The 14,606-nt window shown below is 33.8% G+C and overlaps 2 protein-coding genes across 2 annotated transcripts; both read right to left on the bottom strand.

The window, feature by feature from the left end:
- Positions 1-2,788: 2,788 nt before the first annotated feature.
- On the bottom strand, positions 2,789-4,976 carry LOC113114505 (fibrinogen-like protein 1). Its single transcript, XM_026281418.1, is given in 9 exon segments — positions 2,789-3,106; positions 3,263-3,450; positions 3,697-3,741; positions 3,743-3,786; positions 4,017-4,114; positions 4,200-4,359; positions 4,475-4,529; positions 4,532-4,651; positions 4,788-4,976. Coding segments are annotated over 9 exon segments (927 nt in total). The 5' UTR covers positions 4,845-4,976; the 3' UTR covers positions 2,789-2,946.
- Positions 4,977-6,752: 1,776 nt separating this feature from the next.
- On the bottom strand, positions 6,753-10,323 carry LOC113113993 (acid ceramidase-like). The gene is made up of 14 exons (XM_026280649.1): positions 10,178-10,323; positions 9,999-10,042; positions 9,794-9,884; positions 9,615-9,698; positions 9,424-9,502; positions 9,135-9,209; positions 9,000-9,045; positions 8,553-8,697; positions 8,410-8,464; positions 8,127-8,208; positions 7,710-7,841; positions 7,499-7,622; positions 7,285-7,341; positions 6,753-7,086 (listed from the first exon to the last, which is right to left on the bottom strand). Exons 1-14 carry the CDS (start codon positions 10,244-10,246, stop codon positions 6,997-6,999), a joined length of 1,173 nt encoding a protein of 390 aa, XP_026136434.1. The 5' UTR covers positions 10,247-10,323; the 3' UTR covers positions 6,753-6,996.
- Between the last annotated feature and the right edge of the window lie 4,283 nt (positions 10,324-14,606).

The following is a 14,606-nucleotide window of genomic DNA, read 5'->3' as shown; positions in this document are numbered from 1 at the left end:
AGCAGCCAGTAGCATTTTTTTTTACGGATTTAGGAATCAGATGATAAATGAAGAGAAAAACTGGATGTCAGCCATGCAGATATTTTCTACCGTGGAAAACCTCTAATTGTAAAACTGTTACAAATTTTAAAACAATAAAAAAAAAAACCAAACATACCATACACAAAAGAATTTAAATGTCATATTTATCTAGAAAAGTAATCCAATGACGCATATTTGGCATAGAAAGCGGCAACACTTCCTTTGTATTGACAAATGCGAGGTAATACCTTGACTTCCTAAAGTTATGTAATAGCAGGCATGAGGGGTATTATATCTGTCACTGGGAACAGTACTATTCTTGACTAATCCCTACTTAAAGGTCTTTACACGAGTAGGAATCCATAATCGTGGTTAACAAAAGATACCAATAAGTGTTGGACACCAGGCCACAGACTTCCATAATCAAAAAAGATAAATAAAATCATTCAACCCATTTTGATTCAGCAAACAATAGACTGTAATTTCTGCTGGCACTAAAACAATAAAATAAGCACAAAATCATCTTCATTAATTAAATAACTACTAACTTTATTAAATAACTTTTTAAGTTTTTGAGACTATTTGGCAAGACATACGCTACCCTTCAAAACTTTAGGAGTTTTAATTGATAAAAATTAATACTTTTATTCAGCAAGAACATGTTAACCTGATCAGAATGAACAGATAGACCACAAATACAGTAGTCTATTTATAACGCTACATTTATAGTGTCATTCTATTTCACAAAACTGCTGTTCTTTTGAACATTCTATTTATCCTGGAATGTTTTGTACACACAAAAACTAATAAAATTATTATGCAGCACAAATGTTTTCAACAAAGACAATACTAAGAAATCAGAATATTATAATTATTTCTGAAGGAACATGTGCCAGTAAAGACTGGAGTAATGATGCTGAAAATTCATCTTTAGCTACCATCACTTGAATAAAATCACATTTTTAAACATTTTATTAATGTAATTAAACATCTTACAATATTTCAATATTACTGTTTTACTGTAATTTTGATTAAATAAATGCAGCCTAGGTGAATACAACACACAAAAACATAAAAAAATATCTTACCAAGCCCAAACTTTTTGAATGGCAGTATATCAGAGAATTTTTTTAAACGGTAAGGTCAGTTATTGTTGCATTTATGCCATCAACATGCCTTTTTTTTTACCCTCATCACAAAACAAAAAAGGTGATAATTTTCCATTGACACTACTCTAAATATAATATATTTCTAAGAAAATAGAATAAATAACCAAGTTTTAGTAATCTGATAAGTCTGCCCCTACAGTATGAGGTCCTAAAGGGCACCTGCACTATAGCCTGCTTCAAAGCTACTGCCCTTTGAGCTTTTCACGGTTTCTGAACACTATATCTGGTCAACGCATAGCACACACACGTCCCACAGTACCATCAACTAATGGTGCATTTGAGCCACATCAAACCAACATGCACTTCAAATTATTCATAGAACACACCATTACATAGGCTGGCTGACGTCGAAAGCATTTTAATCACAGTACACAATCAAAAACAAATCAGGACACTCAGAACGGTGAACGGACGGTGTAAAACAAGGTGAAAAACAAGTTCATTGGATTCTTGTACATCTAGTAACTTTTTTCCTGCTGAGCTCATGTTTCTCCCTCATAGCTCACAATCTATTTCCTGATCGCGGTCTTTAAATTGTCTTGTGCACCTGACAGAAACATCAGAGGCCTGTTTGGGATCTCTGGCAGCTCCGTCTATAAATAACACGTGGAGAAGGCGAAACAAAGTTGTAAAGCGAAAGAAAGCAGAAGATGCCCTTCGAATAAATGTAACGTTACTAAACAAAAACACTGAAACCACTTCACGCGACTCGAGTAACAACACAAACATAACCAAGGATAAAACGTACTGTACAAAAGTGCGTCTGTAAAAATGTTAAATATCTACACTGACGTCTCAACTTAATCTAGGTAGCATATAGAGTAGGCCTACTTACGTCGCACGTCGCAAGTGAGATAAACTGGGATTCACAGATTTGTCTACCGTTAACAGCAGCGCGTGCACTGGAAAGGTGAGAGATCAGGTGAGCTCACGCTCTCCTTAAATGACGTCACATCATGAAAGACACGAGCCTCTCCAGTTCACGACCACTTAAGCATAGGGATTTATGTTTAAGTTAAAGAGAACTAAATATGATAATTACAAAAGATAAAAAAAAATAAACGAATAAATAATGTGGACGGTTGACACTTTATACAATATCTTAATAATAATAATCTACTATAAAAACTCTTCTACTTAATTTGTTTTAGAAGTTAAATACAACCTTCAAAAAAAAAAAAAAATTAATTCATTTTTTTATATCTTAAACTCCAACCCCTATATATTTTGGAAATAAAAATATTTTATACAATTTTATAAAATGTAATTTTATTTACTATATTAAAACAGTTCTCTAAACACCCTGTCAGTTTTCGAAGTACCCTGATACTGATGGTGTCTGCACTTTCTGTAGAATTTAGAATTATATATTTACTACTGGATGATAATTATTAGCTACATTAACCTTGACAGACCTTGACAGATATTGTTATAAATGATGACAAGTTTTGTATTCTATATTCAATAATTTTTTTTTAAATGCAACTTTAAATAAAACTTCACTCTTTAATTCTGATTTATTTCTAAATGTATTTCTTCATTTATTAACTAGGAAATTAATAAAATTAAAGATAAAGAACACATGGATGCAGCAAGGATGTGTTGAAAACTTTATTTGCGCTACATGCAGGAGAAGAGCTTTTTTAACTACGTATGTAAATACTTTAGAAATTTGACTACTAAGCTGGACTAATGTCAGTTGGCATCATTCACAAATTCATCATTTCCTTCCTGGTTCAGATAACAGATCCATTTATTAGACATCATTAGGCTCAAAGCTGGCCGGTCTGATCTTCATCTGCACAGATTTGAGGGAGTACCACCAGCCATGCCACGGGTACCACACTATTCCATCATCAGTGACTGCACTGTAGGGACCTCTGTGGTAGAAACCATTCAGATTGGCAGAGTGACATCTAGAGGAATACACGTGAAACAACATATAAAACACAGTGGACACCTTTTGGTTGGCAAATATTCATATTTAATGTATGAAAAACTGCCTTCATAGATTTTGTAGTTGTCATTATTACTATAATGAGAAAAGCTCTGTCACTGTTACAGATGCAAACCTGTTAAACCACCAGCCACCCTTGTCCTCCTGAGCACAACTTCCATTATAACGGTCATTATCTCTGTCTCGTGTGCTGAACTTCATTCCTTGATGGCTGGCCCACCACTGAACCTCAGGATGGTAAGTGCCAGAGAGAGCGTCCCCTGCGTTTCCTGTGTACACGCCAAACTGGAGCCGGTAATGGTTCTGAGAAGACAAATGCGATCGTTAAAACATTAACCAAATAAACAGATATTATACCATTCAGGTCAAATGAACTGTAGAAATTGTGATTTTGTGTAACACTTCTTTTTGTTCTTAATGGAAATAGAATACAGTTTTACAACCTGCTGTACTGATCTATTAGAAACTTGACATGCCATCTGTTAACGGGCACAGATTATTTATCCAAACATCATTTATCATAATTATGAAGAGATTAATAAAAAAGACCTGTTCATTTTCCACTTTGAATGTTTTGTACACCGCAAAACGGTGGGCTGCCCTCAAAGTCTTCCAGATTGATTCTCAAGGTGTAATCGTCTGTGCAACAGATGGTGTTTTATTAAAATATGTCCATAATATAATATAATGCAATGTAATGTAATAGAATAAATATCAATCCGTTCTTCAAATTGCTTGTCATATGTAGGGTCACATAATATAATATAATATACATTTATTCTATATACATACATACAATACATATAATTATGGCCATATGACATATGCTTTACAGTTTGCATTCATTTTAGATATATAGATTTACTCACCTTGAGATGTCAGATAATGCAGATTATCATTCCCTAACCAGAACTCTCCATTAGCGGACTTCATGTCACCAAATCCTGTTTTATAATCATTCCAATCTCTATACATGAACATTGAGACTTCATGTTTAATTTATTAATAAATAGACATGTCTTCTCAAAACAATGAAATCGAGTTCTCCGTACCTGTCAAATGACTGACTGCCATCCGAGCGTCTCTGGAAGACTGTCCATCCACCCCCATCGGTCATATCGCAGTACACTCTGACCTGGGTTGGATTTAGCAGTGGTTTAATCATGTAAAACCCACTCTGAGTATTGCCATTTCTGAAGATCTGAGCACAATCTGTTTGTGGCAGATTGGTTTTTGTTAGTATTATATTGTGCTTTTATAATCAGACAAGTATAACATATTTACACAATGAATACTACATCTTAAGAAAATAATATAGAGCTTTGACCCATGTACTGATTGTCTCCCGTGTCATAAAATGAGCCCGCTTTTAGGGAATGTTTCATTCCATCTGGTTGTGATTCATTAATCGTTGAATCAGTTGCTGTTGCTTTGTCTGGCGAAGTTCCAAACTCTTCAACTCTGCTCGAAGAAGCTGAATCTCATCTTCACATTCGACAGGAGTCTAAACACACAACACACAGAATGACTACTTAAAACTCAACATACAAATAACACATAAACACACTTCATTTAGGTGTAACTAACTGTAATTTGAACACATAAGAAAGAAGCCAAATTAATTTTAAGACAATACTCACAGAGTCTGACAAATCCAGAGTAGTACAAAGCATCCAAATGATAAGCAAAACTGACATTGTAGATGTACTTATTCAATGCTGTATTTAAAGATAAAAGACTGTAAACCAAGTGATGTCATGTGCAATTTAGGCACTAAAGAACAACTACAGTCTTAACAACTTGTACAGATGCTTCTGAGGTCTGTTCTGGTGCCTGACAAAGTTTTCCTGTGACTGGATGTGCACTACTTTGAGCTGAGTCACTCTGGATCCAAACAGATGTGCAGATAACTACAAACAGCTTCCGAGACGTCACAAAGAAGACTGAACATTTTCTGTAAATAAAATAATAAATTGAGACATTTGATCTCAATCCTTAAAGTAAAATTCATGTAAAACAAATGAATGGCCCTCAAAGTTTAGATGTTTTTTAACATAAAAATAAATAAATAAATAATTCTCTGTAATTTACATTGATGCACACATTTAATTCACTGTAAATCTAACACATGGATATTTGTTTACAAAATAAACAGAAAATTTGATTAAAGAATGTCTGGTACACAGGGAAGAATACCTGATTTGTAACACCCATAAAACAAAATCAGAGAGAGAGAGAGAGAGAGAGAGAAAGAGAGAGAGAGAGAGAGGGAGGGACTCTCATTCCAAAAGTACAGCAAATAAAAGAAACTTGCTGCAATTTGTTTTTTAGTTCAATTTAAATCAAGCAGAGGTGTAAAGTAGCTATAAAGCATGCAAGGCCAAGCATTTAAATAATCTGAAATGTTAATATTAACAAAGTGTCTATTTAAACTAAGTCAGGGGTGGGGAACATTGATCCTGGAGGGCCTGTGTCCCTGCAGAGTTTAGCTCCAGTTTAGCTTGTTGGCAGAAGCTATTTACACCAACTCCACCCTCCAATTACTGGTTGATAGACAAAATTACACAAGATACATGATTTAAACAGTGACCTAAAATATGTAAGGCGTATGATGAGATCTTCTGATGCGATTGGTGGTTACGGCCCTGCACAATAGCATCTATAAAGACAGCCTTCATGGTTTCAATGTTGAACTAGCCACTGCTAGACAGTCCTTCTTCTCAAACCTTATAAACAGTAACTTAAACAACAATGGCATTCTTTTTGCTGCTGTTGAGACTGACAATCCCCCCCGATTCAAAATGCGCTCCGACAGCAAATGCAATTTCAAAAAGAAGTTACTATGTCCGTTTTTGAAGCAACTGACTAAAATCTTGGAAGAAATAATACAGCACCTTAAAATGTCAACCTGCTATCTTGACACATGTGCTTAACTGTTTAGAAGCAGATCTATTAGAAGTGTCGAGAAGTGATCTATTCTTTCTGGGACTCTTCCAAAATCCCTGAAAAATGCAGTGGTTATCCATGACATGCGGAGTCCCACAAGGATCAATTCTTGCACCCGCTCGTTTAGCATGTATATGTCAAATAATGAGAAATAAATAAATTGCCATTCACAGCTATGCCGATAATACCCAGATTTACCTAGCATTAAGGCCAAATGACTACAGCCCCATTGACTTCCTCTGCCAATGCATTGATGAAACGAACAGTTGGATGTGCCAGAACTTTCTTCAGTTAAACAAGGGGAGAACAAGTCATTGCATTTGGAAACAAAAATGAAGTTCTCAAGGTGAATGCATACCTTGACTCTAGGGATCAAACAACTAAAAATCAAGTGAATAATCTTGTTGTAATTCTGGAGACCGACCTTAGTTTCAGTAGTCATGTCATAAACAGTTACTAAATCAGGTTCCAGAAAGAGACACGTAAAAATATTAGTATAAATAATAGTATAAATTACAAAAACAATTTTCAGCATCATTACCAAGAATTTCTGAAAAATTTACTTCCTTATATCATCAAAACATTAAAGAAAAAGTCAACACTCAAAAAAAAAAGGAAAAAATAAATAAATAAAAAAACAACAACATTTCCATTTAAAATGGGTGATTATTCAGAGTTTATTATGCAAAAGAAATAGTTATACTTTTGCACAATTTCACAAATGTTGCAGTGGTAAATCAGTTACAACAGACGTGTCCATGAGAAGAGAGATGTGCACATTCAGAGGCAGAATTGCAACCATTATGATTTTTAACATCCTCCTTGTCTTATACACTGCCCTGTAATGACAGATATCTAGAACAGTATTTCATATGCCTTAGTTAATTCAGATTTGATGGCAGATCACCATGGCGTACATGGATTTGGACAATCTCTGATATAAGACTCCAGAGATCCAGCTGACACTTCCATCAGTGACGTGTAGGTTGTCAACTGTAAAGACAGGACAGAAAATGGTTTCACTATTACACTTCATATGACATTAGGCCAGATGCAGAAATGTGATCAAACAGACTTTTTTCCTCTGTCTCAAAAATAGTGAAAGAAAAAAAATAAATAAAAAAAATTAACCAAATATAAGTATGATGTAAGTGTAAGGCTGTTGTTAATTCAACTGAAAGGAAGACTTACTTTATTAAGAACTGGTTTTGTAGACAGAACATCATATATTGATGCCAGAGAAATATTCTGTGGAAATTACAATTTGTTATCTTCTAGAAAACATGTCTTCACGAACAATTAGTTACTATATATGCTAATTATTTTAAAAGCACTTAAAAATTTAGCCTACTCTCTTAATTATTACAACATAGCCATTTTATTTTTAACACAAAATGCCTCATACCGCTTGTGTGGTTCGATTCATGCACTTCATTGCTGGTGTTCTGCGGTCATCAAATATCATAGGCTCATCCCAGTGATCATAGTTTGTTTCCAGGACGTACCATCTCCCAAGCTTCATATCAAGTCTTTAACATCATTAACACCACATTTTAGGGCAGTTCAAAAGATTGCAGACAGAAATGTGGTACTTCTGTGTGACATGATTTACTCACTCCCATATGTCTAATGTGTTTATTCTCGTCCTGGTTATCACACAACCCTGACCCGAACGGTTCCCAGCCAAGATGAAGTAAGCTGGTGCAAGCAGTTTCGTCAGAGAGAGCTGGTCTTTGGCATCCTCATAACTGCACAAAAAAAAGAAAAAAAAAAAAGACTTATGAGTACTTGTGTCCTCTTATCACTGAAATAGATTTATAATTCTATATATTTTTGTTTTATAAAAATAAAGATATTTATCTACCCACAGTTCCTATTCAGAGCGTGAATGTTATTACTTTAGCTGATGAAAGCTATTTTTAAATGATTACAAAAATAGTGTGTGTGTGAGGGAGAACTATGTGGTCATGAAAGAGAAATAAGGAAGTTGTGGTTTCATGTTAAGCTAATCTGGTGTTTTTTTGTTTTTTTACCTGGTAGCATTTTCCAGAACTTTCCGAGTGAGAAAACCCATCCACATTCCATCTCTCCATCCAAGAATCCATTCCAGAATCCCTGTGAGAATTAATGATGTCGTCGAACAGTCAACCATCACAAACATCTAGTTGCACCCATGATTTGTGGCTAATGTTTAGATGAAATAAATATATAGTGTTGTGTAGTGTTAGTTGTTTACAGACTTTAAACATTAAAATAACTGTTTATATACCTGTCACTTACATTTCAATTGTCATAATCATTTAAAAAAAATCTTACCTACATAACCCCCATCAAAGTTGAAACGCTCATTCATTGTCAGACTGAATTCACCCTAAACAAATAAAACAATTACTTGTTTTTCATTCACACAAAAAAGTATGTATATATATATATTTTTTTCTTTTTTTTATTTCACTTACAGGTCTAATTCCAGTAAGTATGCCAACATATCCAGCAAAGTTTGTTGATTTAAAGATGGTTTTGTTGCCTCTTTGGAAATTGACATTCACCACAAGAGGCTTAAGCTTCTCTGTTAAAGTCCAGGTTTTATTCTGTCGATCCCACCTTTATGAAAAACACATCATTCTTGTGATATAACATAAAGTATGTATGCAAATATTTGAAGGGTCAGAGCACGCACATCCAAAAATGTCTTGGCCAGGTGCAAGATCAAAAGGGACATCAAATAATAGGAAAAAAAAATCAGCACACTGTTATTCCCCCTTTATAAAAAAAAAAAAAAAACATTAAAAGTGGTAACGTTGCCACTTTGTAAATGTTTTTTTTTAATATAGGGAGAATATTAGTAAATAATTTCCTATTATTTCCTAAATATTTGCCCAAAAATAAATCAAAATAAATCCTACCCCATAAACAGTCCAAAGTCCAAATTCCGGGCATGGTAAATATTTCCTAGAAAAAAATTAAATATATGCAATTAAATGTTTATTAAAATTTAATTTGATTTACAACATTATGCAAACTGATTTATATTTTCTCACCATTAAAGTCTTCTGCAACAATTGATGTGCAAACAGTGAAAACCTCATAAAATATATTGAACAGTGTAATTTCACCTAGAGAGACACATAAAATAAATTTACAAAAATAAATCGAATTAATAAATTACATTTGCAATACCTTTTTAGAGAAATGGGCATAATTAAGAATAAATAAGGAGTTTGTTTGAGCTTTAATTTATTTTATTGCATGCATTTACCACAATTATTATTTAACAAATAAAAAATAAATAATAACAAAAGTAAAATAACTAAAGTGATAAATTCTTACCTAGAGGGATGCCAGAAACAGCTGCTATTCCCTTAATTTCATCACGGAAAGGTTGTGGAAGTGTATCCACAATCAAAGGCTATAAAACAGTGAGGACATAAATTATAGCAAAGAATCTAAATAAATACTATCAAAATATTCAAACTGCATTTTTAAGAGGTCTGAATTAATTCATACATTTAATTGCTTACCAGCTCCTCGTCTACTAAATCAACAAGTTTTCCATCTAAAAAGCCCTTGGCCAGGTCTTTTATTGTTTGTACCATTGTGATCAACTGTAATGCAACATTATTATTTATAAAAATTGTATAAACAATCAAAGCCTTCTTGTTTAACAATAAGAGACATGCACATTATTAAAGAGTTTCACCTCTGTGTTTTTATCTTTGATCACTTGCGTCCATCTCTCACTAGGAGGTAAATCGAGATTAACAGTGTACCAGGTCACATTACCTTTAAACCTAGATAAACCAAAAAAGTGTTATTAAAGTCAACATATGAGCTCCACATAGTCCAGAGCATCTGAAATGAAGAAGCACATCAAACTGCATATTTGAAGAGAGTAACAGCAGTACGTTGGTCCTTTAGGTGGATACATTCCACTTCTGCAATCCTCCAGCTGCAAATACAGAAATACAGACAATAATGAGGAACGCGTGACACCAGCACGAAGTGAAACAGCTCACAAAACAGCCTAATAAACTTTGTAAGGAAGAACAGATCACTCAGGAGCAGAAACTGCATTTATTCTTACCCCTCGAACAAACTGTGAAAAAAGACATAAAGATATAACAATAAAGCCATGAACTGAAATTGGCTTCATTGTCTTTCCGCGAAGTTTTCTAAACGTTCAGTTATTCCCTGCGGAAGGAAGGTAGTGCGGGAAATAAGCTTCGCGACGGAATGTACCATCATGTAAGGGGTGCTCAGATACAGTAAGTATATGTATGCGTTATTTTTAAGGAAATGTTAACATGCGTTTTTCTTATAAAATATCAAATAATAATATAATTGCATAGATTATTTAATTTGATTTAGTTAGGTTGTGATTGTTTATGAGTACGCACACAACACGAACACCCCCCCCCCCGTCATTCTGCTGCTTGAGCTTCTCTCGCCTAGTAAACACGGAAGTTCAAGTTCATTTGTTCAATGTTTTGATTTGTCCGTTGTGAATCATGAGACAGAGAAGGGATCACGAGTGAGCTTTCACTACACCGGTTTACCAGTCACCACTACTCGTGGAAGAAGAATCATCACGAGTTTATTTTTTGCTGTTTAAGCGTCTCAACAATTTATGGAAGCCAATTTCCCCCACATAAAAACGATAAAAAAATTCATATGTAAATTATAATGATCAATTATAATTACAATAATTAAAAAGGAAGCATTATGACTTAAAAAGAAATCATGACTTTTGAATAATAACACAATTATGATTTTCTAACTCCTAATTTCTACATTTTATGTCACTTACCACTTTTTATAAACTCATAGTTAGGCCTATGACTGATATTTGATCATTTTGACCTTTCTATCTAATAATTAATTAATTAAGTAATAATAAAAAATACGTCTTAGCATGATTTTTCCCTCATGTTGAGGAAATTGGTATACACCTGGTTACATATTAGATCAAAATGGTTAATTACTTTCACGGCTGTGATTTTTTTGGGGGGCTACTCCGCATAGACCTTAAAAGGAAAACAAAACATGTCGGAAAGAAAGAAAGAAAGAAAGACCGACAGACGAAGTCTCTAAAATAACTAGGATAATTCACTTCAGATAAAATGATTCAGTATATCCAGCAGGAGGCAGTATAATCCTGTTTAGATCACCAAAACATTATTCAAGCATCATCATGAAATATTCTTCAAACAGACAAAATGGTTTACTAAATGTAGCAATTTATAAACTCACTTCATCAGCAATATGAGTTTTTAATATAAGATCAATGAAATGATTTGCTGTTTATTTTCGAAGCCAATTGTAACTTTTTTAATAAAACCATAAACTAGCCTATAGCATTACTAGCATTTCAAAATTTAAAACCATGTATTATTTATAAACCATGTATTTGCAGCTGGATAAAAATAAAATCAACCTCTAGATTTGGATTGCCAACTTAAGTCTTTATCCTCCACACCATCACCACACAAAAAACTTTTCCATAGCCTACCTCTTTAATTGATTTGCACTGATCCACCTCTTCTCCCATCTCAAGCAATGATGACCACTGGTTGACATCAACAGCACTGCTTTCTGTGCATTTCTCAAGCCATGAAAAAGTTTTTTCTCAAAATGACAGATCAGCTTGTTCGGCAAAACTAATCAAATCTCACCAAATTGATGCTAGCACAAGCCTCAGTTTCAATTACAGAGAGATAGCATTGCTAATCTGCCCAAAAATCCCACACAATCTCAATTTTGGCTAAAGCGGATTGGTTAAAAGTCCTCAGAGTACACTAGCAAGGGACAGGGAATATAAACAATGCTGAATGTTTTTTTTGTTTTTTTTTTTTTTTGCCACAGAAGAATCATTCAGTATATCCAGTATATCCAGCAGAATCATCCTATGAATTGCCTACCAAAAGGTTGTAACGTTTACATTAAAAGAGAAAGTAACAATAATAATAAAGAAGATATTTTTGCCCAACTAGAATGATAATAAATTGAATGATCATTTAATACCAGGTAACATGTTCTGACAACATACTGGATAACCCTAATTCAAATATTATTATTTTTTTTGTGTGTGTGCGTGCGTGTTTAATTTTGTTTTCCTTTGAATTTGACAATAACCCATTTAGAACCACTAGCATCCTGTTTGTCTATTAAAATTAAGAATATGAGCAACCATCTGTATGCATCACAAAATTCAAGCATTTCTGTTTTTGGTTATAAACATTCAGATTCCTGTGGAAACAGATTTAAAATACAAGCACAGCCCCGTGCAGAGCGGTGAATGAAGCACAGTGGAGTTTGAGTTATGAGCCTTTCACAAACAGGTGATAAAAGCAGACTGGCTGCTCAGCCAAGTGAGAATCCTCAATTAATGAAACACTTCCCAGTGATTATGCCCCCTGATAGAACTTATCTCCAGAGTCAGGGCTGCACCCACCTAATGGGCTGTTACATCAAAACACAAACACAATGTGATGCATTTCACTTCGTATCTGCTGGGTTTATATACTGTAAAATACACATTAATTAATGAATTTGACTGCAGATTTAAGTTTGAACCAAAGGAGAGCTGATTTCTCCGACTCTCAGGAAGGCAAACAAGCTAAAACGAAGATGAATGGAAAAAGGTTCGCTTTTCAAACCTTTGAGGTCAGCAACAATAAAAAAAAGAAAAAAAGAAATTAACACCTTTATTCAGCAAAGATGCATTAAAATAATCAAAAGTGACTAATTAAAGATCACAAAAATTATTTTAAATAAGTGCTGTTTTTTATGTGTTAATAAAATTTTTTTACTTTTTCTACACTTATATAAAAAAAAAAATTCTTGAGCAGCATATCAGAATGATTTCTGAAGGATCATGTGATAAGACAGATAATGAGTAATATATATGGTTATTTAAACTGTAATAATCTTTCACAATATTACAGTTATTAATATAAGTTTGATCAAACAAATGTAGCCCAGGTGAGAATTATAGAATTATATTTTTTTTATCCTACACTTCCATATATTTAGCAATAGATAAATAAATAAATAAATAATAAAATAAAATAAATAATATTAATAATAACAATAATATATATTATAAACAAAACACAATTATTTATAATAATAATAAGTTTTGTGTTTATACAGAAGTAGACTTCCCTAAGATTTATTCACTAGACTGAAAGGTATGAAAACTAGCCTCAAACTTCATATTTCCACTGGGTAAAACATTGTACAGTAGATTACAGAAATGCAAACTGCAACTGAAGTGTAATGACATAAACACACAATTTCATCACTAGTGCCACAAACAGCACTTTACGCATGATTGTTCACCACAAAAGCTAAAGCTGTTGCCTACACAACATTTTTTCAGATTTTTCCTTTACAATATCAATTTGTGCCTGTTCTCAGGCGTATGGAGTCCTTTAGATACTGAGACACTGACTTTTACTGAGGTGCCCCTGGATTCCATTTCCTTTGGATAATATTGATGATCCCACCGACTTCGTTTGGCATGATCACTTTGAATCAGTAACAGCATATACAAACGTCTGTAAGAATGCATGTGTCTGTGATTCAAGGGTAAAGTTATTATGTCATGCCTGCAGGAGGTTTGTCACTCTCTGACAGATTACAGTGTGTCTAAGAAAGGGAAGCTGCCCAGGCTGCTTTGTCTTCTTGTGTTTCATTAGCCCTTTAAATGTGGCCATTCAAATCACCTTGTCACTTAGCATTAATGGAAGGTGACCCTGTGCATGCATTGAAATACACTGTATGACTTCTGAAGGTAAAACTAGCAAAAAGAGCACAAAAACATCCATCATGCTCAGATTTTAGAGGACGTTGCTTTACCAACACAATGCAGGCTGCATGTTAAACTAATACATATCATATCTGAATACACAGTGAACAGATATTAGGCATTGATGATATGGCTGGAATATCTTAGCTGTGTCTGTATGCTGTGGTTATACATGTAGGCCTATTTGATGCAACTTTAACAACTTTCTCTAACCTTGTTTACCTGAAATGAAAACTATCAAAATAATGTGTATTACAAATAACATTGTTTTATGCATTCTGCTGCTTCATGAAAACCATATAAAGACTTGATGATTTCTATACAGCTGAAGTGTTTGTAGTTTTAAACCTGTTCACTGTCAAAGCTGAAAATGATTCAAGCATCTGTCGCCGGGCAATAAATCATACACAAATGGAAGCTTTAAAGCTAATGGCTTTGTAGCATTGGAGAATTTTCATTTGACTCAAAAGTCTCCTGGGCCTCAAACGTTTTTTCCGACATTATGAAATGTTGCCATGTTGCAAATTGAACACTTTCCAGTTGAATTCCTAGTGCTGACATTCAAAATGAAACTGCATATTTTTCAAAAGTTACACATGATTACACATAATCACAAAGTTTCTTATGCCTATAATAAGAATGAAATGCTTTGTGGAAATTATTCTGTCTACGTAACCAGGTACGCGAAACGTGAAACTGTTTC

Source organism: Carassius auratus, chromosome 14 (assembly GCF_003368295.1).
Source record: "Carassius auratus strain Wakin chromosome 14, ASM336829v1, whole genome shotgun sequence".
NCBI lineage: Eukaryota > Metazoa > Chordata > Actinopteri > Cypriniformes > Cyprinidae > Carassius > Carassius auratus.
Note: the sequence above shows the minus strand (reverse complement) of the source record. Positions and strands in the feature narration are given on the sequence as shown.

What these genes read in the sequence shown, in the direction of transcription:
- LOC113113993 (XM_026280649.1), bottom strand. Translation starts at nt 10,246, where the DNA reads ATGAAGCCAATTTCAGTTCATGGCTTTATTGTTATATCTTTATGTCTT. An exon ending in TATCCACCTAAAGGACCAAC is followed by an intron (nt 9,885 to 9,998) that starts GTACTGCTGTTA and finishes TGGTTTATCTAG; the next exon opens with GTTTAAAGGTAATGTGACCT. An exon ending in GACTTTGGACTGTTTATGGG is followed by an intron (nt 8,698 to 8,999) that starts GTAGGATTTATT and finishes TTTTTCATAAAG; the next exon opens with GTGGGATCGACAGAATAAAA.